Consider the following 11,550-nt stretch of genomic DNA (forward strand, 5'->3'; position numbering starts at 1 on the left):
ATTGCAGGAGCATTACACAATCCAAACGATATTCGTCGATAGGAAAATGTACCATAAGGACATGTGAAAGTAGTCTTTTCTTGGTCATCATGATGGATAGGAATTTGAACGAATCTTGAGTATCCGACTAAATAGCAGAAGTGAGAATGTTTAGCCAGTCGTTCAAGCATTTGATCAATGAAAGGTAATGGAAAGTGATCTTTACGAGTGGCTTTATTTAATTTTCTATAGTCTATGCATATTCTCCATCCAGTTTGAGTTCTTTTTGCTACGGATTCACTCTTCTCATTACTAACAACGGTAACACCTCCTTTCTTTGGAACTACATGTATCGGGCTGACCCAGTTACTATCGGATATCGGGTATACAATTCTTGCTTCTAATAGCTTTTGTACCTCATTTTTTACTACATCATTGAAGATAGAATTTACTCTTCTCTGATGCTCTCTAGAGGTTTTATAATCCTCTTATAGCATAATGTGATGCATACATAGAGAGGGACTTATTCCTTTTAAGTCAGAGATGTTATAGCCTAGAGTTATTGGATATTTTCTTAAGACATGGAGTAACTTTTCGATTTCTATCTGTCATAAGTCAGTGTTGACTATTACTGGTCGTTCAAGCTCGGTATCTAGGAATTCATACCTTAGATCTTTGGGTAGTGTTTTGAGTTCTATTGAAGATTTCTTTGGGCATGGTATTATATTTGGTGTTAGTGTTAGACATTCTCTTAGACTGTCATCTACGTATGGCTCACACAATTTATCATCTGCAAATATATAAGGTATTGGAATCTTTAGTACTTCAATATACTTAGATGGTTCATTCTCCATTTCTTTCACACATTCATTGATGACGTCTAGGAAACAACATGAGTCATCTATAGTTGGTGCTTGTAGGAATTTAGCTAAGAGAAATTCAATTTTTTCTTCTCCAACTTTGAATGTTAGCTTTCCTTTCTTCACATCTATGATGGCTCCGACTGTGGCTAAAAAAGGTCTTCCTAAAATAATAGGGATGTAGGAATCTTCCTTTATATCCATTATTACAAAGTCTGTAGGAATATAGAATTGTCCGATACGAATGAGAATGTTCTCTAGCATAACTATTGGAAATTTAACAGAACGATCAGCTAGTTGTAAAGAAATCTTTGTTGGTCTTAATTCTTCTAGATTGATTTTTTCGCATGTGGATAAGGGAATTAAACCAACACTGGCTACTAAATCGCATAGAGCTTTATCTATGATATAACTTTCGATTACACATGGTATGGAAAAACTACCTGGGTCTTTTAGTTTAAAAGGCGTGTTGTTTTGAATAATAGCGCTACACTCGGCAGTAAGCATAACCGTTTCATCATCCTCAAGTTTTTTCTTGTTGGATAGAATCTCTTTAAGAAACTTATCATATGAAGGCATTTATGTAGTGGCTTCTGTGAATGGTATAGTGATATTAAGTTGCTTAAGAAGTTCTACGAATTTCTTGAGATGTCCTTCATTGTTGGACTTAACAAGTCTTTGAGGATAAGCTATAAGTAGTTTGTATGGTGGTGGAGGCACATAAGGTGGTTCTTTATCTTTTGCCTCTCCACTTTCGTCTTCCTTTCCATCATTGGTTGGTTCGTTTACCTTTTCGGTTCCCTTACCAGAATTTTGATACATGGCTGGATTTTAGATTCTTGGCTCAACTTGTTCATCTAATTTTGTTCCACTTCGAAGTGTGATATGTAACACCCCTTTTTCAACCCCAAATTATTTAGCATATAATCAGAGTAAATAAGCATGCATATAAAGAAAAGGGTGTCACATCGACGTTTTCAAAACTTAAAACTTTCAAAAACCAACAATACACCTGGTCATTCAAAATAACACATTTCACTCATCATGAATATTCAAGCAATATGCGTTCGCAGCGGAAAATAAAGAATACTCATGTATTTCATAATATGATCCATGTCCCATACCATGATCATCTCTCAATAATCACTTCAAATAAAATAAAACAATTAATGGCATAAAGCATATCAAAATAAGACACGAGTTCAATACCACTAATCTACCCAGTGTTACATGACCAGAGCATTGACTCATTACCAAATTTCAAACTAAATACGCAAACTCTCCAGCTAATCTTGAGCGAGCTACCGTCCACCTAATCCAGCAATACTACTCTGTAGTATCTGCACGATACCCATGTAAAGGTAACATTCAAACAGAAAGGGTGAGAATTCCAAATCATTATGAAATAGCATAATAAGGCACAATGAATTAAAACACAATTAAAGAATTCATCACACTTCGTATTATTATATCAATGATATTAATAGACAATCATTCCACATATTTCAAATGTACATCACACTCACATCAATACATTCATTCAATGATCACATAACTATAGACGACTCTATGCAAGACAATGTGACTCCATGCATGTGGTACCCCAATGTGAACTCAAAGTTTCACCGCTTTCCGATTTAATGTCTAGAATCCAAGCCACGCTTCCGATCCGGACAAGACCAAAGCCCTACGTCTGTTTCCAATGAAGGATCATCGCTTAAAACTACGCCTAATCCCAATTAAGGATTAACGTCTGCTACGTCTGTTTCCAATGAAGGATCACCACTTAATACTACGCCTGATTCCAAGTAAGAATCAACGTCTGCTCATGTGAACCCACAGTTTCACCACTTCCACAATGAAGTCAACCATGCTATGAATGAATGCACACATACCTGCCCATATGCAATTAAGATCTATATCATCTTAACATACCACATACCACCATAACTCACAGTTGGTACGTATACACATTCATCACCACATATCATCACATCCATAACCAGAAATCATTCACAATCCAATAATGGTATACATACACATTCGTACAATATTTTATTCACCAATATAGGCCAACCATCAAATAGGTACACATAGATTTCATTCCAAAACGCACACAACAATTAAATATCAATTTTTCAATAATATAAAAGTGTTAACCGGTTAACACCATGGGTTAATCGGTTAACGCAAAACAGAATGCGCTTCTTGGCAATTTTTAACAGTGTTAACCGGTTAACGCCCTGGGTTAACCGGTTAACGCAAAACAGAATGTAATTTTTCAATATCGCAACAGTGTTAACCGGTTAACGCCCTGGGTTAACCGGTTAACGCAAAACAGAAAGCTGTTCCTGCGCTAACACGAAACAGAATGCAGATTTCCCCGCATTTTTCATCGTTGGAGGACTTCCGGACCTCCGATTTCGATTTCGTAAGAAGCTACACGTTCAGAAAATTATGACTCATCCAAATATATATTCATTCACAGTTTTAGCATAATTTAATCATCACAATTTAAGAGTATTTATCAAGACCTAATAATTCCAAATCATGCCAATTAAGGATTTCAACCTAAAACATGTTCCTACCCATTGACCCAATCATACTAACCCATAATAATAAGGATTTCCTCCATTACCTTGTCAATTTGATAGAAACCTTGACTCCTCTCGTTTTACCTCTCTTCTTTCTCTATTGCTTTCAGTGCTCAAGTGAATTCTAATTCTCACTTCCTCCACTCTTACTATTTATAATAGTATTCTAGTTGGGCTTAAATCGTCTAATTTTATCACTAGGCCCAGTAATACCTAATATTTAAATACCTCTATTTAAATTAAATAATTAACCACTCACTATGCAACCAAGTTAATTAATTAATTCTATTATTTAATTATTTCTCATATCCACTAGATAATGAATTAATACACCAATGAACTAATTAATACTCCACATAATTAAATTAAAATTATAATAATAATAGTATAATAATTCAACACTAAAAAAAATTGGGTTGTTACAACTCTCCCCCAATAAAAGATTTTCGTCCTCGAAAATTTACCTCAAACGAACAACTCCGGATATGATTCCCTCATCTTATCCTCGAGTTCCCACGTAATATTTCCATTGGCAACTCCGCCCCGTATCACTTTTACCAACGCAATCTCCTTACCACGAAGCTTATTCACATCTCGATCTTCAATCCGCACAGGTGATGTATCAACTGTCAAATTATCCCGTACTTGCACATCATCTAATGGAACAACATGCGATGGATCCGCAATGTACTTCCTCAATTGAGACACATGGAATACATCATAAAGATTAGAAAGTGATGGTGGTAATGCAATCCGATATGCCACTTCACCTATCCTCTCGGAAATCTGATAAGGACCAATGAAACGCGGCGTCAACTTACGCGACTTCAAAGCTCTACCAACACCCGTTATTGGCGTAACTCGAAGAAACACATGCTCGTCCTTCTCAAACTCAAGAGCTTTCCTTCTCTTATCATGGTAACTCTTTTGACGACTCTGAGAAGCCTTCATCTTCCCTTGAATCATCTTAATCTTATCTGTAGTCTCTTGAATCAACTCGGGTCCAACCATAACACTCTCTCCCGATTCGTACCAACATAAAGGAGTTCTACACTTTCTGCCATAAAGGGCCTCAAAAGGTGCCATTCCAATACTCGAATGGAAACTGTTATTATATGTAAACTCGATTAAAGGCAAGAAACTATCCCAATTTCCTCCTTGTTCCAACACACAAGACCTCAAAAGATCTTCAAGTGACTGAATAGTCCTCTCCGTTTGACCATCAATTTGCGGGTGATATGCTGAACTCAAACGCAACTTCGTACCCAAAGCACTTTGCAAACCTTCCCAAAATCTCGAAGTGAACCTCGGATCTCTATCCGAAACAATACTCGACGGTATACCTGTCGCATTACGCGAAAAAACCAGCGGGAAAACAAGAACAACAGAGCCGCCACCGTGCGTTATTTATCCCAAAAGAGGGAAAGGAAACGCTCAGAGTAAACCTGGAAAAAGCATGGTCTCGCGACCAAAGAGAATGGGATCGGGAGTCGGTTATGCGAAGGGAAGGTATTAGCACCCCTACGCATCCGTCGTACTCGACGGGATCCACGCACAATAGGAAGGTAAATGGTTGCTAAAACACTGCTCACACACACACAAATACCGGCTGAAAGAGACACAGGAAACAAACAAGACTGACTCGGCAGGATATCGCATCCTGGGCCTACCTAGTCTATCAAGCATAGACATCAGAGTCTAAGTAGTTCGGACTGGGGAAACGACACATGCTCGCTAGGATATCGCATCCTATGCATACGTATCTCCTTTGGACGAAGGAGAATCAGAGCATCCGTAGCTCGGCTAACACGCACACAAACAAACACAGGCAAAGGCAAACGTGGAGCCTGAACGCCAATCACTGGACTTACATCAGCATCCGAACCAAAACACACACAAGAAGGCAAACGTGGAGCCTGAATGCCAATCACTGGGCTTACATCAGCATCCGAACCAAAACACACACAAGAAGGCAAACGCGGAGCCTGAACGCCAATCACTGGACTTACATCAGCATCCGAACCAAACAAACCCACACTGGAACCCGAACGCCACTCGATGGACTTACATCAGCTTCCAAGCACACAACAACACAAAACAAAGACACAGGCGTCCGGAGAGATCTGCTCACCTCCTGCCTATGTACCTCATCTGGTATGAGGATCAGGGTGACGTAGTTCCCCTACGAAGGGACACAGGACTAGCCTAACTAGATGACAGAGGGAAACACAACCAGGGAGACTAACTCGAGCCTAGATGTTATCATGCAAGATTGTCCCTAAGTCAAGGTTTCTAGCTAACTTGCACAGGAAGCAAGCCTATCCTATTCAACACAAGCAGTAAATCAAGCATTCACAAGTAGCACACACTATATGCACACAAATGGGGCTCAATCAAAGGGTAAGACTGCAAGAGCAAGTCATCTGTACAGGGGTGGTGTTAGCTCTTAACCTTGCCATTGAGGGGCTAAGGTGAAGCTGATGAAAGGAGAGTGAAGATAAGACTTCACAGCTCTTATCCCTGGTCAGGGAGAGCTTCAGACAAAGGAGCGTGGGTTCAGAATGTGGGAACCCTTCTACACTCGAGACTCTGACACAACTGTACATTGTACAAGATCTTGGGTTTGTGTCCCAATGCATCAACGCAGTGGTGTGAGCAGAGGGACGACTCAACAGAAGAGCGGGAGATATATTGTTTATCTCTTTTATCCGCCAATTGCCTTAATCAAGGACTTTTCCTGCTTGGGGACAAAAGTAAACAAGCACAAACATCGCCTCTTAAGGAGGACTTCAGACAGGTGCCTGGCCAAGTAACAGGCCAGGTCTTCCAGACTACATGGAGACAAGAATGTTATACCTCAGTGCAAATTGCTTATCAAGAAAAGCAAAGCAATATTAGCAACTAATGTACCTGAAATCAATCAAATATCATCAGTATACCAATCACAGAATTAAACAGCAAATGGTTCACAATTAGCTATACACAGACAAATACAATCCAATGCACCAAAGTGCAAGTCAACTCAAAGGAGCCAAGCATCCTACAACATAAAACAAGTTAGTTTACAATATCAAATTACATCTCAATCAAATGTGAATCCACCTCCTTAAGGTATTTTTGCTTCTTAACCTGAAAATCACATTCAAACATGAGATACAAGACCACTAGGACAAGCCTAGGGTCAAAAAGAAGTGAAAAAGTCAAAACAGCAAGTGAAACATGATCAAAATCAACATTAATCAAATACAAAGAAAATCCAATTGGTCTCACATCAAAACTATGCACCAAATTCATTTCATGCACAATTTAAGTCAAGCTAGACAAATGTGAATCATATATGAGCAAACAGAATGATCACACTCAAACAAATACCTAAACAGCTCAATAAATTCCACAAAAATTCCAGCCTAAACAGTACATATTCAATGAGCTACATATCAATTTTCATGCTATTTGGACAAGAGGAAGTAGGTCAATGGAAATCATAAAGTCAACAGAAATCCAAACAAGCCAACACATGGTAGCAAAACAAGCACCAACATTCATCAATCATAAAACAGTGAAAACAAATGAGAAATGAATGGGACCAAATCCAAAGTAACAATGAACATGTTATGAATCACTCCATCAAATTTCACATTCATATGACATGGTATGAGCATTTCACAAAGCATAGAAGTCAATCACTCAAACAAAACCCTAAAATGTCTAAACAGCAACCAAAAATCTCAATCAAATAGGAAATGGCTCAACAATTCCTGCAAAAATTCATGGTGAAACTATACATATAAAAGATATCACATGCAAAATTTGAAAGCAATTGGAAAAGTATAGGCATGTCAAATAAAATCATGAAGTTGACCTAACCTAGTGTGACACATATTGTCACACTCAACTTGCACACATCATAACTTGCAAACCATAAATCCAAAATTCACAAACTATACATCAAAATCACCAGCAATGAGTCAAGAACAAGCCTATAAAATTTCATGCATTTTGGCTAAGGCATCATCATTTCATGTTAAAAATGGTAAAACATACACAAAATGCATACATGAACAAGATCAATAGGCAAAGTCAAAAATTCTCCAGGCACAACTTTGACTATCATACCTAAAAAAAACTAGACAAAATTTGGGAGCTAACAAAAAAAACCTCACTCAAATTGGATTAAAATTGGATTTGTTTTGATTTTTTGAAGTTAATTGAAATATTGAAATGTTTATTTAAGTTTTTTAATTGAATTAATTAAGCTGATGGCATAATTGTAAATATTCACCGCCTGGCCAAAACGCGCGCGTTTCAGTAATTCAGTGGCGCATGGTGATTGGCTCGGTTTGGCGCTAAACACCAAATTCAAATGGAAACGGAGTGAAGTAGATCAAACAGGTGTTCTTGAGTGTTCTTGCTCGTGTTCTTCAGCGAAAATTCCAGAAAATCTCACACGAACAAAACTCAACCAAAATTAACAAACAAGGTACCGTTGGAACCGTCTAAGCACATACATCACAGATATCATCATGAAATTGTCCAGAAATCCATACACAATGAGAATCGATTGAAAGTAATTTGAACATCTAAACTTTGATCCTAGATTTCTCAATGATTAATGGATGAAATTAAGTGATATAAGTTGCATTGTAACCTACGTTGTGAGATCTACAAAAACCACCTATCAATTTCCAAAATCGAAGGAGTCGAAATCTGACCTTATGAATGTGTGATTCTTGATGCAGCTAGTTTCGAGCATCCAATTGCAAAAACAGAAGCAGCACACGACCTAGGGAGATGATTGGAACAATTTTGGCAGCTCAGCAATGCTCCAGGTGGATGATTCTTCCATCTGCCATGGATGAGGGAGTGTTCAACAGTTGGAGTTCTTCGATGCCATGCCCATGATTGGATGAAAACAGATGTGAGATTCTACCTACAAATGAAAATACTAGCAAGAACAAAGCCAAACAGTGATGAATTCAATGAAAAATCTGAAAAAAAAGTTGAAGAAAGTTTGAAGAAAAAGTGAGAGAAATCTTGGAATTTTTTGTTTGGATCTGAGAAATGATTAGTGATTATGCAAAACAGTTACAATTAAGACTATATACCTCTCCCTAATCCAAAATTAAATCAAGATTAGCAAAATTAGGATGATTAGTACAAAGTGCATTTTCAATGTGTTAGGTCCAATATGCCCTTTTCTAAACCAGTCCACTATGACAGCAAAAAACAGTTCACGCAAGTCTAAAATATCATTTGGAATGTGTTGCAAAAGGTCTCATGTGCATATTCCATGTTATGCTCAAAATCACTATGCCATGCCAAAAATGCAAATGAATTCACTTAAAAAATGGCATTTTGCTATGAGAGTTTTTGATGAAATTTGATTATGCACCATGAAAGATCATATTAAATGTGGTTTGCTCAAAGAAAAATCAACCAAATTGGCCATTCCATGTGAAAGTTATGCCACTTTGAATTTGGGCATTTTTGGAAAATGACTGGACCATATCTTGCCAACCACACATGGGAATTTCAAGTTCTTGGACTTTTTGGAATGGTGAGATCAAGATCTTCAACTTTCATGTTAGACAAAATTCCATTTGAAGCTTGTATGATGAAGTAATTTTTGGGAGAAAAACTTTCCATTTTGGGCAGTTGAAATTACAGGTCACCTGCTATTTTTGGAAACTTCTGATCTGACCTCCAAATTTTCAACCTTGGTCTTTGATATGTCAAATGAGGCTTATATGGACATGAATGAGGCCTTTCAAACCATCTCACACCTTCCAATCCATAAAATCAGGCACAGTTGACCACAAATGACTTTCTAGGGTTTCTGAAGAAATTCAGCTTGACTGTTGAGTTTTGATCGTCCAATCTTTGGCCAAATCACTTCAAAATGATCCTTAGACCATATGAACTCGATAAATCAACCCTAGGGCTTTGTTCCAATGAAAATGGCACTTGCTTGCTTGTTTGACTGATTCTCCTGACCAGTTTGACCTAATTTGTCAGTGGGCTTGCACTTGGGCAAATGGACAATGCAATGTTATGCAGTGGACTATGTTATGTCATGACCTAATATGAAAATGTATGTACAAAAGGTAGGGTGCAAATTTGAGGTGCTACAATACCATGCAAACACAAAATCCTCTCGATGTACAACTTAGCAAGTCTCTCCATCGAATAATCCATCCTCATCGGAATAAAATGAGCACACTTCGTGAGTCTGTCCACCACGACCCAAATCGCCTCACAATTACTCGATGTTCTTGGTAAGCTCGAAACAAAATCCATAGAGATACTATCCCACTTCCACTCGGGAATAAATAACGATTGCATCAAACCAAACGACTTTTGATGTTCAATCTTTGACTTTTGACAGATCAAACATGAATACACAAATTCCGCTACATCCTTCTTCATACCTTGCCACCAAAACATCTTCCTCAAGTCTTTATACATCTTAGTAGCACCAGGATGAATACTCAGGCCACTTCTATGCCCTTCCTCAAGGATCCTCTTTCTCAAATCCATACCATCCGGAACACAAACTCGGTCACGACACCTCATGATACCATTCTCATCAATCCGAAAGTCACCACATTTACCTTGGTTAATCAATGTCATAACATCGACTAACTTCAAATCTGACCTCTGACCTTCTCTAATCTCGTCAAGAATGTCACACGTAAGGTTCAACATCCCAAGCTTAACACACGAAGACGTCGCTTCACAAACCAAACTCAAATCTCTAAATTGCTCCAATAATTCAAACTCTCGCATCATCAACATAGACATATGCAATGACTTCCTACTCAATGCATCGGCTACAACATTCGCCTTCCCAGGATGATAATTCAAACCAAAATCATAATCCTTCAAGAATTCCAACCATCTCCTTTGCCTCATATTCAATTCTTTCTGATCGAACAATTACTTCAAACTCTTGTGATCACTAAACACATCAAACCTCGATCCAAACAAGTAATGTCTCCAAAGCTTCAACACAAACACAACGACGGCCAACTCTAAATCATGCGTCGGATAATTCTTCTCATGAACCTTGAGTTGCCTTGACGCATAAGCTACCACTTGCCCTTTTTGCATTAGAACACCTCCCAAACCCAACAAAGAAGCATCGCAATACACTACGAAGGTTTCTAACGGATCCGGTAAAATCAAAATAGGAGCCGTAGTCAATCTTCTCTTAAGCTCTTGAAAATTCGCTTCACACTGCGAAGTCCAAATGAAAGCTTGACCCTTCCTAGTCAACTGCGTCAACGGTAACGACAACTTAGAAAATCCCTCAATGAACTTCCTATAATAACCAGCCAAACCAAGGAAACTTCGAATCTCAGCAACAGACTTAGGAGCTTCCCACTGAGATACAGCTTCGATCTTCGTAGGATCCACAGAAATCCCACCGCTCGAAATCACATGTCCAAGAAAACTTACTTCACTCAACCAAAATTCGCATTTAGAGAGTTTAGCAAACAACTTCCTCTCTTTCAACACCGATAACACAACCTTCAAATGCTCTGCATGATCCTCTTCGCCCTTGGAATAAATCAATATATCATCGATGAACACAACTACAAACTTATCCAGATAATCATGAAATATTCTATTCATATACTCCATAAACACACCAGGTGCATTCGTCACCCCAAAAGGCATCACGGAGTATTCGTAGTGACCGTACCTTGTCCTAAAAGCAGTCTTCTGAATATCCTCCGCCTTTACACGAATCTGATGATACCCAGACCTCAAATCAATTTTGCTAAACACACAAGCTCCAACCAGCTGATCCATCAGATTGTCAATCCTCGGGAGTGGATACTTGTTCTTAATCGTCACTTTATTCAGTTGTCTATAATCAACACATAATCTCATAGAACCTTCTTTCTTCCTGACCAATAGCACAGGTGCACCCCACGGTGACACACTAGGAGGAATAAACTTCTTCTCGAGTAAGTCTTCAAGTTGACTCTTCAACTCTTTCAACTCGGAAGCAGACATTTGATAGGGAGCCATCGATACAGAACTAGTTCTAGGAACTAAATCAATCGAAAACTCGACCTCTCGTTCCGGCGGTAAATCACTTATATCTTCCG

General features: G+C 38.4%; 1 protein-coding gene across 1 annotated transcript; it reads right to left on the reverse strand.

The window, feature by feature from the left end:
- Positions 1-587: 587 nt before the first annotated feature.
- On the reverse strand, positions 588-1,418 carry LOC127137048 (uncharacterized). Its single transcript, XM_051063546.1, has one exon. The coding sequence runs from the start codon at positions 1,416-1,418 to the stop codon at positions 588-590; it is 831 nt and encodes a 276-aa protein (XP_050919503.1).
- Positions 1,419-11,550: the final 10,132 nt, after the last annotated feature.

The sequence above is a fragment of the Lathyrus oleraceus genome, chromosome 4 (assembly GCF_024323335.1).
Source record: "Lathyrus oleraceus cultivar Zhongwan6 chromosome 4, CAAS_Psat_ZW6_1.0, whole genome shotgun sequence".
Classification (NCBI taxonomy): Eukaryota; Viridiplantae; Streptophyta; class Magnoliopsida; order Fabales; family Fabaceae; genus Lathyrus; species Lathyrus oleraceus.